Source organism: Trichomycterus rosablanca, chromosome 3 (assembly GCF_030014385.1).
Source record: "Trichomycterus rosablanca isolate fTriRos1 chromosome 3, fTriRos1.hap1, whole genome shotgun sequence".
NCBI classification, from domain to species: Eukaryota; Metazoa; Chordata; class Actinopteri; order Siluriformes; family Trichomycteridae; genus Trichomycterus; species Trichomycterus rosablanca.
In genome coordinates, this window is record NC_085990.1 from 38,726,126 (window position 1) to 38,747,929 (window position 21,804).

Consider the following 21,804-nt stretch of genomic DNA (forward strand, 5'->3'; position numbering starts at 1 on the left):
TATGCATATATGGGGCCTGTGGTAGCATAGTGGGTAGAGCTTTGGGCTATCAACCGGAAGATTGGATATCTTTCATATTAATATTTTCTCAGATGACCAGTACATCCAATACAGAGTTCTCTGTTTATACATGTTCGGTTCTGCTTGTGTCTTTGTTCATATTTGATTATATAGGCAGCAAAGGGGTGTCTTCTAACCTTCAGCAAGGATACATTATACCCTAATTTTTACGGTCAGGTGTTTCAAACCATGTGTTTTGATAACAGTTGTTAAACATATTGTATTATATGCTTGCAGTTTTGTGATAACAGTTTTAAAAAGCATTTCTGTCTCTGTGCCCCTGTGCACAACACAAGACATAGTTAGACAAGCTTATAAAGAAGCTATTGTGACCTTTGGAACGAATTGGAATGTGGATTGTGAGGCAGGCATTTTGTCCAGCTTCAGTGCCTGACCTTACGAATGCTCTTCTGACTGACTAGGCCTACAAACACTTTTCGAAATCTGGTAAATAGCGTACCAACAAGAGTGGAGCTGTTATAGTGGCAAAAAGTTAAACCATCATTTTACCATAATTTGTTATTTACATTAAAAAATAACATTTATATGGGGGTCCCTTTATTATTATTATTATTAAAATTATTATTGTATTATCAGTGCGGAGAATGGAACACCACCCAAAGAACTGGTCAGTGTGGGTCCACTTATTATTATTATTATTATTTTTATTATTATTACTGTTGTATTACACTGCAGAGAAGAGAACAGTACACTACTCAAAGAACTGGTCAATGGGATTTATATGACAGTCCCTTTTATTATTATTATTATTATTATTGTTGTTGTTGTTGTTGTTGTTGTTGTTGTTATTATTTTTTTTATTTTTTTTTATTTTTTATTTTTTTATTGTATTACAGTGCTGAGAATAGAACACTAAAAGAACTGGTCAATGGAATTTATATGACAGCCTCTATTATTATTATTATTATTATTATTATTATTATTATTATCATTATTACTGTATTAGAAGAAGAAGAAGAAGATTTACTTTATTAGTCATATATACATATACAGATGTTTTAGTACAATGAAATTCTTTTTTCGCATATCCCAGCTTGTTTGGAAGCTGGGGTCAGAGTGCAGGGTCAGTCATCGTACGGCACCTATGGAGCAGACAGGATTAAGGGCCTTGCTCAAGGAACCAACAGTGGCTGCATAGCAGAGCCTGGATTTGAACCGCCAATCTTCCGGTTGCTGGCCCAAAGCTCTACCCACTAGGCTACCACTGTCCCTAATAATAATAATAATAATAATAATACAATGCTGAGAATTGGTCACCACCCAAAGAACTGGTCAATTTATATGAAGGTCCCTTTATTATTATTATTATTATTATTATTATTATTATTATTATTATTATTATTACTATTATTCTTATACACAATTTTATGGTCATCTAGTTGTACAACCTGAGGTTGCTTAGCTGACCAGCAATGGTATTTATGCCACAGTTTTAAACCATTGCACTAGAAGACCGTTGAGCCTGTAGAATGTATTCCATGGTTTTATGAGATGGTGCTGATCAGTTTTGTGTCTTACTGTGATGTGAGAATTTAAATTGCAAATCAGCCTTGCAATATTATATTGCGATGATAAATGACTTGAAATAGAGCTAATGGTTGCTCTGTATCCACAGTGTTTTACATACCCATGCCCTGAACATAAGCTCTCTGCATATCTTAGTGATAATGTGTGTGTGGAGGAGCTGAAATTGGGGTTTATATCCCAGGTCTGAATTAAGGAAACTGAGTGGTCGGGGCACAAACAGTAGAAATTGCAACAATGGTAATGATGAATTGGACAGTGAATACCTACTGCATGACATTCCTAATTTTAATGTCCTTTAAAGATAAAGTCAAATTTATTTGTATAGTGCTTTTTACAATAGACATTGTCTCAAATCAACTTTACAGCATCCAGGACCAACAGACCAAAAACCACTGTTGAGCAAGCCAAGGGCAATAATGGAAATTACCTTAAAATTACAGGAAAAACCTGTAAACCAGACATAGCAGGGACCCATCCTCCTCAATTTTACTATGCATTGCATATATGTTCAATCCTTGCCAAGACTGTATAATGCTAATGCTAATATAATGCTAATACATCAGAATGTCTGTAAGATGTCTCGCAGGTGATTTTCCATTTTGATAAACACTGAACAGCCATAACATTAAAACCACCTCCTTGTTTCTACACTTACTCTCCATTGTATCAGCTCCACTTACCATTTAGAAGCACTTTGTAGTTCTACAATTACTGACTGTAGTCCATCTGTTTCTCTACATACCTTTTCAACCTACTATTACTCTGTTCTTCAATGGTCAGGACCACCACAGAGCAGGTATTATTTAGGTGGTGGATCATTCTCAGCACTGCAGTGACACTGACATGGTGGTGGTGTGTTAGTGTGTGCTGTGCTGGTTTGAGTGGATCAGACACAGCAGCGCTGCTGAAGTTTTTAAATGCTGTGTCTACTCACTGTCCACTCTATTAGACACTCCTACCTAGTTGGTCCACCTTGTAGATGTAAAGTCAGAGATGATCACTCATCTATTGCTGCTGTTTGAGTTTGTCATTTTCTAGACCTTCATCAGTGGTCACACGACACTGCCCACTTGGCATTGTTGGCTGGATGTTTTTGGATGGTGGACTATTCTCAGTCCTGCAGTGACAGTGAGGTGTTTAAAAACCCCATCAGCATTGCTGTGTCTTATCCACTCATACCAGCACAACACACACTAACACACCACCACCATGTCAGTGTCACTGCAGTGCTGAGAATGATCCACCACCCAAATAATACCTACTCTGTAGTGGTCCTGGGAGGGTCCTGACCATTGAAGAACAGGGTGAAAGGGGGCAAACAAAGCATGCAGAGTAACAGATAGACTACAGTCAGTAATTGTAGAACTACAAAGTGCTTCTATATGGTAAGTGGAGCTGATAAAATGGACAGTGAGTGTAGAAACGAGGTGGTTTTAATGTTATGGTTGATCAGTGTATATTTAAAATTATATATGGTAGACAGTGGGTAAGAGAGATCTGAAAGTCTTGACGACCTGAGGTCAAGCCGAAATTCAAACCCACAACCTTCTAGTTGGTAACCCACAGCTCTACCCACCAGGCTACCCCCTGTTCCATGGCTGATAATGTTAAAATATAGTTGTAGCATATTGGTGCTACAGTGGTCCCAGTGATGTGTCACATACAGCTGCAGTGCAGAACAAAACCAGCAGTCCATGTTTATTTGATACACCACATCAGCTGGAGTGGGACAGCATGTTTATGTAAATTTCAGCTAAGCCGATTTCATGCGACAGTGTCACTGCAAACCTTACTTATTATCTGGACTTCCAGTTTTCTGAGCAGAGATTTAAGCAGAATAACATTGTCAGTGATCATCACACTGCATTATTATGCTATTATGAAGACATCTCTCATGTCGGACAAGGTAAATAGCTCTCCCTACTGAGAACTCGCTGTGAATATATGAGTTATGACGGCAGAATGTCCATGAAATGTCTGCATGACTCATGGGGCAGGAGCTTGCCAGAGCTCACCCTTATTCATACCTGACAAATTCCTGTCTGAAATGTAGTTTTAATTCACATCAGAGTGCAGGGCTACAACAGGAGCTACCATGCTTTTATAGATGAGTCTGTCTGAATATGAATGTAAGCAGTGCATTAATTAATAATCTGGATGAAAATCTTGCCCAGGATGTTAAAAAATGACAGAAATAAATATAACTGAAGTAATGTATAAGAACGTTTATCCTCTAACCCCAGATCAGTAAATCTGTGGTAATTACTTACATAGTAATTCTTAACCATGACAATCTGCAACCATGGTGAAATAAAAAAAATAATATTCATCTGCAAGACTCCATTAAATCACAGCAAGTGCCAACTTCAAAAATTAAATAAATAAATAAATAAAAAACAGTGATGAAAGTAAAGTGCCCCAATGAATCATCCAAAAAGTCCCAAACAAAACCAGACAAACATCTATGAAATTGCAGTTCTTGCTTGTGTTGAGTGTCAGTATTGATGATTCCATCACCTGAAAAAGGCAGGAAAATGCTATTTATGTGAGAGTTACACAAAGAAGACCTCTGCCAACCAAGAGGAACAAAACCTGCTTAACGGGAAACATCTTGATGACACTCAAGCCATTTTTTTTAAATCAATTTTTTTTAGATCCATTATAAAAAAAAAAAAGTCAAACACAGTGTTTTTTTTTTACTTTTTTTTTTTTCCTGGTAATCAATCCATGATTTAAAGCTCAAGTTCAAATGTGTTCTGCTGAAAGACAATGATCCAAAGCACAAGAGCAAGTCCATCCATAAATAAATAAAAATTAAGGTTTTTGTAGTATTTAAAATGCTGTGGCAAGACCTTAAAATGTGGTTCAGGATCATACACCCTTCTGTGTGGCCAAATTAAAGCAATTCTCCAAAGAATAATACGTTAAATAATAAATGAAAGCTAAAATTAAATTGTAGAAGACTGATCTCCAGTTATGTGAACTGTTTGGGTGCAATCTGGTATTAGGTTTGGGTATCTTTTTCCTTCAGCAAATGAAATTATTATTAAAACTGTTCTTTTTTTTAAAAGCATGGTGGCTCAGTGGGTAGCACTGTCGCCTCACAGCAAGAAGGTCCTGGGTTTGATTCCCAGGTGGGATTTGCATGTTCTCCCTGTGTCTGTGTGGGTTTCCTCCGGGAGCTCCGGTTTCCTCCCACAGTCCAAAAACATGCAAGTGAGGTAAACTGGAGATACAAAATTGTCCAGGACTGTGTTTGACATTATACTTGTGAACTGATAAATCTTGTGTAATGAGTAACTACCGTTTCTGTCATGAATGTAACCAAAGTGTGTAAAACATGACGTTAAAATACTAATAACGTCACCACAGTGGACGAAAAATGTGTTATGGTGCAATGTGATGTTATAGTTGTTAGCAGTTTAAGCATGTCAGAAACAGAAATCTCCTGGAATGTTTACTCTGGTGAAGAGAAGTAATGTACATGGAAAGCAACAACATTTAGACAGGTTGTGGTCTTTACATTTATACACACAAAAAAGGGAAATATGCACCCAATTCTGAAAACTGAAAAATCATGTATCAACTCTTAGTGAAGAACTCCTGGTGAAAACCCACACAGACACTGGGAGAACATGCAAACTCCATGCAGAAAGGACCTGGAAATCGAAAGCAGGACCTTCTGTTCACCGAGCCACCATGCCACCCCATTAATCCATTTATTATTAATACTGTTTGTTGTTGTTGTTGTTATACAAGATTCCTTGTTGTACCCTGTTATTCCTTATCTTATTGCATTGTTTTGTTATGCGTGACAGTGAAAGCAAGTATGACAGAGTGAGAAAAGCTACATAGAGGAGAGAGAGAGAGCGAGAGAACAATAACGCAAGAGTGAGTTCAAAAAAGAGTGCGGAGAGAGTGGAAGAGCGAGGGTGATAGTGCGTATAAGAGAGGGAAAGAAAGTGATGGCGAGTAAGTGTTTGTGTGTGTGTGTGTGTGTTTGTGTGAGAGAGAGAAAGTTGAAGAAAGAAGGCACAGAATTGGTGGTGACCAGCTGCAGGAGAGGAGATAGCAAAGAGAGGCTTTTAATTCTCAATCCCCACAGAGTCTTTGAAAATTACCAATCTTCTTATCACAGACGCAGGACTGCTTATGCAAATTGTTGTAGAGTGGAACGTTTAAACGGAAAATTACTCGACAGCAGTTTTTTTCGCTACCATATCCCCTTCAATAACCCCCGACCACGCTCTCGCTCTCTCTCTCTTTTTCCACATAGACAGCCTGTTTCCAGTCTAAGATAAGAAGATCAGTTGAACGTCGTGCTTTGAAGCACGTCAGGATTTAGAGACTCCAAGCCCAGCTCTGGTCTAGCGCTGTAGCTCTCGCCTGTTTTGTAGCGAAAACGAGGGGCAAACGTGAGAAAGAAAAGGATTTTAAAACATCATCAACTTCTGTGCTCTCTCTCTCTCTCTCTCTCTCTCTCTCCACGCATAAACGGGTGTTGCCTGAGGATGTCAAGTAGCGAAAATATATATTTAAATCCATCTACTCAGCATGGAAATGTGTTTACTTCTAAATTCTTTTCATCTGTTTGTACTTCTGCTTTAATTCAGAAACATGACAAAGTAATGGAAAGGCAGGGGGTACTCATACACTCTTAGAAAAAAAATTGGCTGAAGCTTTTAATGCCCAAATAACTCTTGTGGCTTTTTACAAATAAATACAAATTCACTCATAACTGCTTATCAAAGGCTCAGGGCACATCAGGGAAGAAAATTATGAGTAGTACATGAACAGTCTTGCATCCTTAAGCACCACTGAACTTAAGTTTGCTCCGAGTTGTTGGGACAGCTACTTCTGATAAATCATTGTATTTAAAGACAACTTGTTTTGATCTTTACATTTACATTTTTAGTGTTTAGCAGACACTTTTATCCAGAGCGACTTACAGTACTGTGACAGCATACTGTCTGAGCAATTAAGGGTTAAGGGTCTTGCTCAAGGGCCCAACAGTGGCAACCTGGCATTGGTGGGGCTTGAACCAGCAACCTTTTGATTACTAGTCCAGTACCTTAACTGCTCTTACTATGGATGTAGCTGAAAATCTTTCTACATTGTGCTTTATTTTGGATATTGCAATTACCAAGTCGGGTTTTAATCATCACCGTGTCTAGTTTCATCTGTTAAGTTTTGTTGTCTGCAATGTTTTATCATGGAACTTCTTACTGCTGGCTGTGACTGACTTAGGTGTAGTCTTAGGACACCAAAAAAAAAAAATAATAATAATAAAAAAATAAAAAGTCAAAGAATTTCAACACTTCTGTTAAGATAATGCCCTAACAAGGGTTCTTATCACTAAATGAGCCACTAATAATACAAATTGAAGTAAGTGTTACACATTAGTTAAATAGGCTAAACAAATTAAGCAGATTCTTGTGAATTAGTTCATTAATTCAGGAAAAAAAATAGCTTGTCACCCATGTTCGGGTGGGTCGGTGGGTAGCACTGTTGCCTTACAACAAAAAGGCCCTGGTTCCTTTCTGTGTGGAGTTTGCATGTTCTCTCTGTGTCTGTGTGGGTTTTCTCCAGGGCTTTTTTTACATAAAGGGCACAAATTACCACAGACACATTTCAAATCTTGTTGAAAAGATGTCATGTAGCTAACAGGTCAAGATCATGCCACTTCCTCCTCTACACCATGAGGAAGATTCATCCATTTCTGTCTAAGGAAGCCACCCAGATTCTTGTCCAGTGTCTTAAGGCTGGACCACTCCCTCCTGGCAGGTCTTCCCATGTCCACGATAAGACCACTGTAACTGATTCAAAATTAAGATTTTGGAGTGTGTCTAGCCATTTAGAAAATGCATTTTTGTTAGACCAGAAGGTATTTAATTTCATAGGTACTTAATGGGATTAAGGTCAGGGACTCTATGTAGTTCCTTAATAAAGTAAACTGTTTAGTGTCTGGTATAAATTTTAAAATGTAGCCAGACTTATTGACACATAACAGAACCGATTAGGACATGCGCTTTAGTAACTTACATGTGGTCCACTTTTTATTAATGATTTTCAAGCTTAATCAATTACACTGCAGGTGCCAAATCTCTCTCTCTTTCTCTCTCTCTCTCTCTCAATTCAAGGTGCTTTATTAGCATGTCAAACATTCACATTTGTATTGCCAAAGCTTTTGTACAGATGAATGTTAAAGCAGAAAATAATTGCATTAAAAATTGTACATTGACTTACCGTAAGTAAATAACATAAATTGTGCAAAAGTGTCTGTGTGTGTCTGTATGACATATGAGATATGGTCACTCCTGGTCCCTCACCTGGTGGCAGCTGTGAGTACTGCAAGTGTCCATCTCTCCCTGTGGGGCAAATGTTCCTGTTTTTTTTTTTTTTTTTTTAAATAACTTGTTGCAGTAAATCTAAGACATGCGAATCTCCAAGACAACCAAATATTTTTAAGCTCATGTACTGTCCAAAGATTAAGTTCTGTATCAAAAGCTAGTTCCCTGTTTGTGTGTTACAGAGGCAGTTAAGGAAGAGGAAATGCTATCTACTAATGGCTGCAGCACTCATTCTGACTCTACTCATCCTCATCATTGCTTTGTCAGCCAAAAAGTGAGCCTCAGCCCCTGGGTAAGCCACCTGTCTTCACGTTCTTCATCAGTACACACAACATACTGTACATACATATTATATTATATAATCATTGCCTTTATTATAACAAGGGTTCTTATCACTAAATGAGCCACTAATAATACAAATTGAAGTAAGTGTTACACAGTAGTTAAATAAGCTAAACATATTAAGCAGATTTTTGTGAATTAGTTCATTCATTCAGGAAAAAAAATAGCTTGTCACCCATGTTCGGGTGGGTCGGTGGGTAGCACTGTTGCCTTACAGCAGAAAGGCCCTGGGTTTGATTCCCAGGTGGAGCATTCTGGGTCCTTTCTGTGTGGAGTTTGCATGTTCTCTCTGTGTCTTTGTGGGTTTCCTCTGGGGGCTTTTTTTTACATAAAGGGCACAAATTGCCACAGACACACTTCAAATCTTGTTGAAAAGATTTGCACAAAAAGATTTGCCCAAAAAGAAGCTGTTATAGCAGCACAGTCAGGTGTCCACATACTTTTGGCCATGTGGTGTAACTATTCATTCCATTGCGAGCCGTCTCTCTTTGTTCTGTCCCTTGTTCGGTGCTTCATTATGCATTAGAGCGGTGCGAGAGGCTTGGAGGCGGGCCGAGACTCGAGTCTATTTCTATCAGATGGAGAGATGTTAATCTGAGTGGTTGATCTCTCGCAGCCACCTGCAGCAGATCAGGCTGTGTGACAGTCTGGACTCGAAATATCGATCAACACACCCACTCCTTTCTTTAGCTGGAGATGTGCTACGCTGCTCGTCCCTTCGTCTTTTACGTTCTTTTCTTCCTGCTCTCTCTCTCTCTCTCTCTTGCTCTCTCATCTTTTTTGCTCTCTCAGTCTGCATTTCTGTCTCATTGTTCTCCGGCTCAGTGTTAAATGTGTACGTTTTCCTATTTAATGCATGTTTACACTATTTGCATTTCACTTGTGATTCAGAGTATACACAGTATGGCTGCACCTAGTAAAGTTAATGGTTAAGTCAATGGCAAGTGTAAGTGTGAAATAATTCCTAATAATTCCTACACATCTGAGCAACGGTTTAATAAAGCCAATAGCTGGACAGAAAAGAGTTCTGCCATAGCTGTTCATTTTAAGACACCTGGCAGGCTAATAGCACAGCCGAGATTTGAACAGACCATAATAATATATATATATATATTAGGGCTGTCGAAGTTAACGCGATAATAACGCATTAACGCGATTTCAATTTAACGCGATTAAAAATAATAGTGCCGTTAACGCAAATTCTAGTTCATGTTGATACTTGACTGGTAGAACAAACGTTTTAATGTCGGACTTGCCACCGTTTTTCATTTGCGGTTTGTTAACATAATGTAACCGAGCGTTGTAGTGATGCACTTATAAAGAAATAAATACACGCTATATTCACAAGTTGTCGGGAGCAGAACTCTTTTATTAACTTATTCTGTTAAGGTACCAAATACCGGAAAGCTGAGTCAAGCACGTTAGTCCATGCACTATGGAAGCCCCAAAGGGTCAAAACACACTCACTTCGTGTAGAAACGGCCATCAAACCATTGTCACAATACAACCACAGAAAAGTCTGTTACAATAACTACGCCTTATCCCATCTAAAGCACCGCTGATCTACAATGTTTGCTGATGGAGAAATTCTAAACTACAATCTGACATTTACTGCCTAGTATGTGAGTGAATAAAACTCCCTTACAGTTTTCTCTTGTCCCAGCAGTTTTTAACATCAGTACATTTAGCATAAAATGTGTTCACCATTTTAATTGTAACATTTCACTTAAAAATCCTTGTTTTCTATAACATTTACACAGATTTTTTTTAATGCGATTAATCGCGATTAACTATATGAAATTCTGAGATTAATCGCGATTAAAATTTGTAATCGTTTGACAGCCCTAATATATATATATATATATATATATATATATATTCTACAATTACTGACTGTAGTCCATCTGTTTCTCTGCATGCTTTGTCAGCCCCCTTTCATGCTGTTCTTCAATGGTCAGGACTCTCCCAGGACCAGGTATTAATATTAGTATTAATATTAATATTATTTGGGTGGTGGATCATTCTCAGCACGGTAGTGACACTGACATGGTGGTCGTGTGTTAGTGTGTGTTGTGCTGATATGAGTGGATAAGACACAGCAGTGCTGCTGGAGTTTTTAAACACCTCACTGTCACTGCTGGACTGACAGTAGTCCACCAACCAAAAATATCCAGCCAACAGCGCCCCATGGGCAGTGTCCTGTGACCACTGATGAAGGTCTAGAAGATGACCAACTCAAACAGCAGCAATAGATGAGCGATCGTCTCTGACTTTACATCTACAAGATGGACCAACTAGGTAGGAGTGTCTAATAGGAGTGGACAGTGAGTGGACACAGTATTTAAAAACTCCAGCAGCGCTGCTGTGTCTGATCCACTCATAGCAGCACAACACACACTAACACACCACCACCATGTCAGTGTCACTGCTGAGAATGATTCACCACCTAAATAATACCTGCTCTGTGGTGGTCCTGTGGGTCCCTGACCATTGAAGAACACGGTGAAAGGAGACTAAAAAAGTATGTAGAGAAACAAATGGACTACAGTCAGTAATTGTAGAACTCCAAAGTGCTCCTATATTGTAAGCGGAACTGATAAAATGGACAGTGAGTGCAGAAACAAGGAGGTGGTTTTAATGTTATGGCTGATTGGTGTATATATAAAATGCCTTTGTCATTTATACATATACAGGTGTACAGTACAACAAAATTCTTTTTTTGCATATCCCAGTTTGTTTGGAAGCTTGGGTCAGAGCGCAGGGTCAGCCATGGTACAACACCCCTGGAGCAAAAAGGGTTAAGGGCCTTGCTCAAGGGCCCAACTGTGGCTGCATGGCAGAGCTGGGATTTGAACTTTCAATTTTTTAATTGATAGCCCAAAACTCTACCCACTAGGCTCCCACTGTCCCGAATAGAGCTGAGGTTCGAACCCGGGAGCTCAGTATTTCTGTGCTGATGTGTTAGCGGATTGTACCGCTGCGCCACCTGAGCAAAATATATTGAATGTATATCCATTAATTAATTAATTTATTCATTCATTCAGTTTCTGTTTTACCACCACTTTATTCTGGTGAGGGTCACGGTGGGTCTGATCCATCAGGACAGGTCGCGAGTCCATCACAGGGCAAAAACACACACACACACACACACATACACACACACACACAAACACACCTAGTGCACTTCTCACTAGGTGCTAGTTGTAGCCTAGAGGTTAAGGTACTGGACTAGAAATCAAAAGGTCACTGGTTCAAGCCCTACCACTGGCAGGTTACCACTGTTGGGCCCATGAGCAAGGCCCTTAACCCTCAATTGCTTAGGCAGTATACGGACACAGTGCTGTAAGTCGCTTTGGACAAAAGCGTCTGCTAAATGCTGAAAATGTAAATGTAATGTAGCACAATTTTAGTAGCTTTAGTTGGCCTGACTGCATGTCTTTGGACTTGTGGGAAGAAAACTGGAGCATCCGGAGGAAACCCACATTGACGCAGGGAGAACTCCACACAGAAAGGACCCTGGCTGTCCGGCCAGATAATTTAACCCAGGCCATTCTTGCTGTGAGATGACAGCGCTACCTACTGCGCCACCGTGCTGCCTGAAAGCATGTCAAATGACAAAAACAAAAAACATTTTTGAAAATGTTCTTACTGATGATATGTTTCATATTACATACTTAATTGTAATTGGTTTTTAATTCCTGAAATGACCAAATCAATACTGCATTTAAGGTCTATTTTATTTAAACAGTGCACAATATGTCCTGTTCCTCGGTTAGTCTCCTGTCAGTCCCTGACTAAAGCATATTGATGTACATCTCAGCGAGTTATCTTCTTCAGGGTAGACCCTGTAAGATCACGGATTACTGGTTTTGGAAATTGGTGAAGCAATGTATTCGAAATCATATTTGCAGTGGAGATGGGATTTGAGTGTATGCTCTGTGTGGTTTGTGTGTGTGTGTGTGTGTGTGTGTGTGTGTGTGTGTGCAGCCTGAGCAGTAATGTCTGGTACAATGCCATCACAGACTCTGCTGTAAGCCTGGCAGAGCCAACCAGCCTGCTGGGTACAGGGAAGCAGCTCCAAAAGTTATATGGAATTATAAAGAATTAGCGGATCTGCTTCTGTGTAAACACAGCGAGCTGTGATCTGCTGTTAGCCTGTTTTATTTGGTATTTTCTATTTTTCTATGCTTGTGATTTATGATTTGGCTGTGGGTTTGATTAGGGTGTGATTCAAAGTTTTGTGAAAAATAGAAAGTATTTTTGTACACTAATGGATGTGTTTTAGCAACATCCATTGCTAAGAGCGTGATTCGAATTATAGGGGGATTAGGGGTCTGACCCTCCTAATTAATACTTGGAAACCTTAAAAAGAGGTAAAAACAAATGTTCAGGGAGTCATTAATTAGCTAAAGTGTAACTTCTGGCACAAATAGAAACTAGCTGATGTCAGCATTCATCAATATGCAGTATTTATTTAAGTATATATTTATTAGGATTTTTACATCATGTTTTACACTTTGGTTACATTCATGACAGAATAGGTAGTTACTTGTTACACAGTTAGTTACTTGTTGATTCGTCAGTTCACAAGTTCAAGGCGAACACAGTCATGGACAATTTTGTATCTCTAATTCACCTCACTTGCATGTCTTTGGACTGTGGGAGGAAACCGGAGCTCCCGAGGAGACCCATTCAGACACAGAGGAGAACATGCAAACTCCACACAGAAAGGACATCTGTTTCTCTACATAGTTTTTTAGCCTGCTTTCACCCTGTTCTTCAAAGGTCAGGACCCCCACAGGGCCACCATAGAGCAGGTATTATTTAGGTGGTGGATCCTTCTAAGCACTGCAATGACAATGACATGGTGGTGGTGTGTTAGTGTGTGTTGTGCTGGATCAGACACAGCAGCGAAGCTGGAGTTTTTAAATACAGAGTAAAGTCATAGATGATTGCTTATCTATTGCTGCTGTTTGAGTTGTTCATCTTCTAGACCTTCATCAGTGGTCACAGGACGCTGCCCACAGGGCGGGCGCTGTTGGCTGGATATATTTGGTTGGTGGACTATTCTCAGTCCAGCAGTGACAGTGAGGTGTTTAAAAACTCCATCAGCGCTGCTTTGTCTTATCCCAGCACAACACACACTAACACACCACCACCATGTCAGTGTCACTGCAGTGCTGAGAATGATCCACCACCTAAATAATACCTGCTCTGTAGTGGTCCTGTGGGGGTCCTGACCATAGAAGAACAGGGTGAAAGCAGGATAAAACAATATGTAGTGAAACAGATGGACTACAGTCAGTAATTGTAGAACTACAAAGTGCTTCTATATGGTAAGTGGAGCTGATAAAATGTACAGTGAGTGTAGAAACAAGGAGGTGGGTTTAATGTTATGGCTGATCGGTGTATATGGCCAGGTGCAAAAACAAAAAGTGAACATATAAAATTTTATTTTATTTTCCGGACTTTACTGAGTGTCTGATTCAAAAATCTTTTTTACTTGTCAAATAAAATTTCTGTTTGTGACTATCATCGATGTGAAAAAGGTTAAAGGATGAAAAAACTGAAGGCACAGTGTCTGTACAACATTATTAAAATATTCATATCAACCGGTAATCTGCAACAGGAATGTGGAAAACCCGGAAAGATACAGAAACACAAAAAGAACCCAGCAAGAAATAAAGGCGAGGAACTGCTCAGAGGGAAGAGGGGAAAACGCAGAGCCTTATATATCAGTTTAATGAGAGTGGCAATGACAGAAATAACTGTGGAGCCGCTTCGCCTCTCAAATCAATAGTCTGGCGCTTTATGGCACACTAAATAACGCAATAACTGCAGCCTGACACTTATTCCTGCAAATTATGTTACCAGCGCTGCCCTCACATCTTGTTTACAGAGTCATTTGGTGGGAAGAGATGCTTCAATATGCATGTCACTGCTATGCTTTTAACAGGCGGGTGCGTAGCCATTAAAATAAGGCCAATGAGAAACGGCCCCACACTTGCTGAGTCACTCAGGTGCTAAAAGATGAACCCTTAATTGTGTGACGATTGGCTATTGCTCTTTTCATTTCGGTTACAGTGTCGCAGTTGTAATACTGGGCTTTAATGTCTTCTAGAACATTCTCACTAAGAGCACTGCAGTGTTTTTACAGACTTCTGCTGTCTGGACAGAACTGTCACTCAAAGCAAAGCCAGACAGCGTAAAAATGAATATGTTTGTTGCAGTGGTTCACATGACATGCCATGATCTGACTGGTTATGCAGACAGCAGTATACTACCACTCAAAATTCTGAACACGCCTATGGTTTTCTTCATTTGTTGTACACAGGGACTCAAACAAATCACCCTTACCCATGTCACTGATATTAGAATGTTAGAAACCTGTCATGTCTGATATTGTATGGTGTTATGGGTGGTTTACAATTACTGCTAATGTAAGACATGCTTAATAACAGCTGCTCATAACGGCAAATGACATTTGCTATGACGGGTTTATGACATGCTTAAGAGAGTGTTATGACAAAAGATACCGTTGCTAGTTTTTATTATTATTATTATTATTATTATTATTATTATACATATAAAACTTTACTCTTGTTCTTTGTATGTTGTGAGTTCTAATCTGCGTTTGCTCAGAGCCCAGACTTCCACCTACAGGCATCTTGTAGGTAAAACAGTTTGCTAGTAAATTAGCAACCTGTCCAGGGATTAATCCCATCTTGCACTAGTGTTTTTCTCTTTTTCTCCAAATTTTGTCTCCAATTTTCTCACATAATCTAGTCGTATCCAATTACCCTGATCATGTTAGGCTTCACCTCCACCGATACAACCCTCCACTGCTGACTAAGGAGCTTCGCAACTGACACACACACCCTCTGACACGTGCTCAGTACCGACTGCCTCTTTTCAGTTCATATGTGGATTAGCCTTGTGCATGGAGAGCCACACCCCGATCAGCATTATAACTCTGGGCAGGTGCCATAAATCAGCCAGCAGAGGTCGTAATTGCACCAGTTATGAGGAACCCTGGTCCGGCTTACCCACCCTGTGAACAACAGCTAATCGTTGTTCATGTAGCCGCCCAGCCGGATGGCAGAGCTGAGATTTGATACGATGTATTCGAGATCCCAGCTCTGGTGTGCTAGCGACTTGCACTAGTGTTTTTTAATGATTTAGACCCATTACAACCCTGGCCAGGATGAAGTGATTAGTAACAATAAATGCAAATGGTAAATATATGGCCAAGTACAAAAACAAGTAAACACATAAAATGTTCTTTTATTTTCTGAACTTTACTGAGACAATAAGTGTCTAATTTAAAAAAAGAAATCTATTTCTGACTATCATTGATGTAAAAAAAAGTTAAGGGATGAAAAAATAAAAGGCAGTGTCTGTACAACATTATTAAGATAAGATATGATAAAATGCCTTTATTGTCATTGCACAGTGTACAACGAAATTGAGTAGCAATATCAGCAATATTGATATTCATATCAACCAGCAATCTGCAACAGGAATGTGGAATACCCAGAAAGATACAGAAACACAAAAAGAACCCAGCAAGAAATAAAGGCGAAACACTAGTGTTCATTTGGCTGAATGGAATTAAAGACCCGCTGTCATGTTCCAAAAGCTAGTGGAAAACCTTGCAATAAGCATGGATTCTGTTATAGCAGCCAAAAGCTGACCTTTTTTGTGTCCACTGTTTAAAATAAGATGTTTAACATGTACATATAGTCAAAGTCTAAAGTTTATATACACTCGTTATGAACTAGTACAGAGCCGATGGCAGTTTTGGGATCTAATGGTTTCTGTAATTATTGTTTTTTGTTACTGACTGAAAGACATTTTTGTAAAAAAAAAAAAAAAGATAGATTTATGAATTTTAGTTTATAGAAATTATATATATATATGTATATATAAAAACTCAGTTACACTTTACATACAGATTATTTATATTACAAAAGTGCAGAAAGTCCTGTAGCGTCCTTTAGCTTTTGGCATGGTTCTTAATTCTTTGGTATTTATTAGAGATGGACCGATCGGGGTTTTTGGCACCGATTCCTATCTCCGATCTCCTTTCAGGGACATCGGCCGATAGCCGATTCCAATCGGGGAGGGGGGGGGGGGTATTAGCAGTAAATAAACTTAAAAAGAGCCTCACAGTAAAGATAAACCGGAGCAGCGCGCGCGTGTGTGTGTGTTTGTGCCTTTAGAAGAGACGCTTTGTTCACAGTATCGCTATAAGTGATTCATTGATTCATGAGTTGATTCGTTTTTATGTGAAGCGTAAGTTTCTCTTCTCAGTTATCTCTCCGTGTTTACTGTTATTAATTAAATGTCGTGGTTTTAAATAAACACCAGCTACTACAGAACATTCTGTGTGACTCTCTTACATTAAAAAGCTTAATTAAACTGCTATTACCACAGATCTGTAACCGAGTCAGACTCGTTCCGTCTAAGGAGCTAAAAGTTTTCTAAAAGTTCAGCAGATGATCCTGAACTAACGAATTTGGTAATGAATAAACTTTTGCCTCGGATTGGCTCTGTAACGTCTTCTGTTCTCATCTACATCACAAGTAAGAACCGCTTACGATTTACTAAAGTGAACCAGGAGTTTATATAACGTGCTGATAGAATCGACTCAGATGTGACCGGGTTGAATTATCTTTTTAATGTAAATATTACAATCAGCAAAATTACATCGTAAGAGCTTTCACGATGGTTTCTTTACGATTGTTGATGAATGGTGATGTGATGGTTGGTGCTTCGTAGCTCAAAGTCTGGATCAATCCACTGAGCTGTTAACTTAACATGGTCTTTATATATCACACCATCGGATCGGCTACTTTTAGGAAATCTCGCCGATTGCCGATAGCATATTTTGATTAAAAATCGGCCGATACCGATTCGTAGCCGATCGATCGTCCCATCTCTAGTATTTATTATGATTGATGACTGCTGGTGACCATTTAAATAGGTCTAGTTTGACTTCATCCATTACAAAGTACATGGAGGAGAGACCTTAAATCCCAAATTGTTACCTTGTGCTGGTGTGTGTTTTTATGCATTGCTGTCAAGGACATACAGAAGGGTAAAGTTCATTAAAGCTGTTACCTTTAACCTAAAATAACTGACTTGCTTAACAGTCACTGATGTTTCCATTAATTTGTACAATGTCTAAGAAGCGTTCCTAAAATAAATGATCTGTGCTTTACCTCAGCAGATATTATGCAGCGTAAAGCTATAAGATTGTATATATGCAGAGTTCACAGTTATCCCGACTGGTGACTCCGGCAGTCTGGCGACAGTGTGGGCGATCAGACGTCATCCGAACTGTCAGCAAACACTAAGATTTTTTTTACAGAACTTTTATCAGTTTTACTTGCATTAATTCAGGCACATGCTTACATGTTAGACAGATTTTTGTTGCTGACATGAATATTATTATTTTTTTTTTATCTGAATTGAATTTGAGATGATGCAGGCACTGTGAAATCTCCAAGTTCTATTATTCTGAGCACATTTATATCAAACCTGTGAAAAGAAAAGAAAACATTTTGCACATTAGAACAGTGGAGACCTGCAGGATGTGGTGGTGGTGGTGGGGGGGGGGGCATGCAGGTGGGTGACAGATGAGGATGCTCAGGATTGGGCAAGATGGAAAAAATTATCCGCTGTGGTGACTCCTAACGGGAAGAGTCTCAAGAAGAAAAAGAAAGAGACCTGCAGAGTGCAGAACAGGGTCGAATACATTAGACGAGCAGAAGAATGTGGATACACCTGTTAATCAGTAGGTTTGAAAAACAAAAACCTGCATGAGAAAAGCTCACAGCTGTTTAATATTCATAGACGAGCGCTGTTAGTAAAATAAGTAAAATTATAATGAATCGCTTAAAGACTTTCAACATGCCACTGGCATATAATGCCATATTTCCTGCAAACTGTCTGCACTGCCTGAGTTGCCTGGTGATCTGTAAATGATGTTATTATAAAGTGAATAATCTAGGAGTAATTATTATAACTGCACGAGCAAATAAACCCAAAAGTGTCTGACCAATGCTTAGTGGTATTTATTTGGCTAAATGGGATTAAGTTCCTGCTGTCATGTTCCAAAATCTACTGGAAAACTTTAATATAAGCATGGATTCTGTTACATTGTTAAGGAACGGTCCAATTTTTGTTTGTGTTTGATGTTTGGAATAAGATGTTCTACACATACAGTACAGGCCAAAAGTTTGGACACACCTTCTCATTCCTGTGGTTTTTCTTAATTTTTTTTTAATTTTCTACATTGTAGATTAATACTAAAGACATCCAAACTATGAAGGAACACATATGGAATTATGTAGTAAACAAAAAAGTGTTAAACAAACCAGAATATGTTTTATATTTTAGATTCTTTAAAGTAGCCATCTTTTGCTTTAATGACAGATTTGCACACTCTTTGAAATTTTCTCAACCAGCTTTATTAGGTTTCCACCTGGAATGGTTTTCAATGAATGTTTGTGCCTTGTCTAGAGTGAATTTTTGGAATTTGTTGCTTTTTTAATGTGTTTGAGACCATCAGTTGGGTTGTGCAGAGGTAGAGTTGGTAAAATATAAAACATATTCTGGTTTGTTTAACACTTTTTGGTTCACTACATAATTCTTCATAGTTTGGATGTCTTCAGTATTAATCTACAATGTAGAAAATAAAAATAATCAAGAAAAAACATTGAAGAGAAGGTGTGTCCAAACTTTTGGCTGGTGTGTCCAAACTTTTGGCCTGTACTGTACATATAGTCAAAAGTTTATGTACACTTGTGATGGACTTGTACGGATGTGATGCCAGTTTTGGGATTGTAATTTCTTTTTTTTTGACTATTGATTGATTGATTAATTGATTGATTATTTAAAAATTTATAATCTACATAGCTACATAATACATTGGTAGATATTGTTTGGTGGATTTTGCAGAATAAATGATACATAAATAAATGAAACAATTTTATTATTTAACTCGTTTAACAAAATCTGGAATTGTACTTTGGTTACCAAGTTTAACGGTTAATTACAGTTGTTAAATGTAAAATCTTGTACCAGATCATCTAAGTAAGTAAGTTTAAGTTTCCACAGGAACACTTTGCCACTGTCTAAGGACATTTCAGAACACTAAGCCATTTGCAAAGCTCTAGGACTTTCCTGAACCACAGTGAAATATATCCAAAAAGATAAAAAAGTAAATCTTTTTTAAAAAAGAAGTAAAGTTTTTTTTTCATTTATTTATTAATTTATTAATTTATTAATGTTTTCATTTATTCATTCATGTATTCACTTATTTATTCATTTATTTATTTATTTATTTATTTATTTATATGTATGTATTATATTTATTTTTTAATTGCCAAAAAACATGTATTTATTAATTAATTAATTAATTTTAATTTATTTGTCCAAAAAGATACTGACAGACTTTATAAATGTATTTATTTTATTTAATTATTTATTAATTTATTCATTCATTTGTTCATTTATTTATATGTATGCATTTATATTTATTTGTAATGTTCAAATAAGACATTTATTTATTAATTTAAATATTTATATTTCAGTTTTTTAAAAAAAAGTAAAAAAGATACATTTATGAATATGAATTTCACCTTATAAAAATATGTAAAAACTCAGCTATGTGGAACACTTGCATGCAGTAACTTTCAGTAACATACTGTCATTTTTATGCCCATATAAATAGGGCAAGTTTGACTCAACAAAGAAAGAACAAAAGAATGTGGACTCATGGCCATGAACTTGTTGGACACCCTATTCTAAAACCTTAATGTAGGCTTTAATATACAGGCAGCCCCTCATTTACAGCTTTAATGGCCTACACTCTTCTGTTAAGGCTTTCCAATAGATTCTGGAGTGGACCTGTGGGAATTTGCCCTAATCAGTTGAGGTAAAGCACTGAAGTGGGGCGGGAATGCCTGCCCTGCAATAAACGTTTCAATTAATTCCAGCGGTGTTCAGTGGGATTAAGGTCAAGGTTCTGTACAGCCCACTGGAGTTCTTTCACACCAAACTCATTAAACAATGAGTTCTTCTTTCTGGACCTTGCTTTGTACACAGTGGCACAGTCATAGTGGAACTATGTAGTTATTTATTTATTTATTAGGATTTTAACGTCATGTTTTACACACTTTGGTTATATTCATGACAGGACAGGTAGTTACTGGTTACACAACATTCATTAGTTCAAGTCTTTAATGTCAAACACAGTCATGGACAATTTTGTTCTCCAATTCACCTCACCTCACTTGCATCTCTGGACTGTGGGAGGAAACCCACACAGACGCGGGAAGAACATGCAAACTCCACAGAAAGGGCCTGGACTGCTACAGATGGGAATAAAACCCAGGACCTTCTTGCTGTGAGGCGCTACCCACCGAGCCACCATGCCGCCCTCGAACCAAAACAGACTTCTCAAACAGTTGCCAATACAATGCATGCAAATATTTATGTACGTATTTATTTTATTATTACTTTTAGTTTTGCTAGAAGGTCCTGGGTTCGATTGCCAGATGGAGCAGTCCGTGTCCCTTCTGTGTGGAATTTGAATGTTCTCTCCATGTCCAGAAGCTCTGTTTTCCTCCCACAGTCCAAAGACATGCAGTCAGGTTATATGGAGATATTGAATTGCCTTAAGAGTGAGTGTGTGTGAGTGTGTGTGTGTGTGTGTGTGTGTGTATTTGCCCTATGATGGACTGGCGAACTCTCCAAGGTGTTTCCTTGCTTTTACCCAGTGAATTGCACCCACTGCGACCCTGACCAGGATACAGCGGTGGTAAAAACAGACAATGAATGAATTAACTAATGGGTGTGACTCATGTGTCCACATACTTTTGACTATGTAGTGTATATTGTTTTAATAACTGTGCTGCTGAGAAATAATATATGTAAGACATACACACACACACACACACGCTTAATTTTTGGTCCACACAGGCTGATGTCTTGGAGCACAAGGGCTTGTGGCCAACATGCTTTCCTGGCTCTGCTGAGGAGAAGTCTGCACACTCAGGCCAAATTTCAGTTTGACCCTTATCCAGTGTGTGGCTGACCGCTGAGTGTGGGATTAGCAGGTCGGTGTGTTTCTGCACCATCTACCACACCTCTCTCTGAGCCTGCCGTGTAGGCTGCATTTATATTATGGAGTGAAAAAACATCAGACAGAAGCCGCTGTGCCAAAGGGGCACGCTTCAGCAGGATACAGGGTTAAAGCCACCCCGCCAGACCCCGCCGGCGCGTGTTTACCTCCAGCAGCCCTCAGGATCCTTTCAGCTCCTTACTAATCTGCTGCTTTTATCCACTCAGTGTCCACCAGAGAAAAAGCTACATAATACATTGGTAGATATCGTTTGGTGGATTTTGCAGAATAAATGATACATAAATAAATGAAACAATTTTATTATTTAACTCGTTTAACAAAATCTGGAATTGTACTTTGGTTACCAAGTTT

The 21,804-nt window shown here is 38.5% G+C and overlaps 1 protein-coding gene across 1 annotated transcript in view; it reads left to right on the forward strand.

Moving 5' to 3' along the window:
- Positions 1-21,804, forward strand: part of tsnare1 (T-SNARE Domain Containing 1) — a 178,196-nt gene that overhangs the window by 135,687 nt on the left and 20,705 nt on the right. Inside the window, exon 10 of the mRNA XM_062992089.1 lies at positions 8,143-8,250. Coding sequence (XP_062848159.1) covers positions 8,143-8,250 — 108 coding nt within the window. The remainder of the gene's footprint in view (positions 1-8,142; positions 8,251-21,804) is intronic.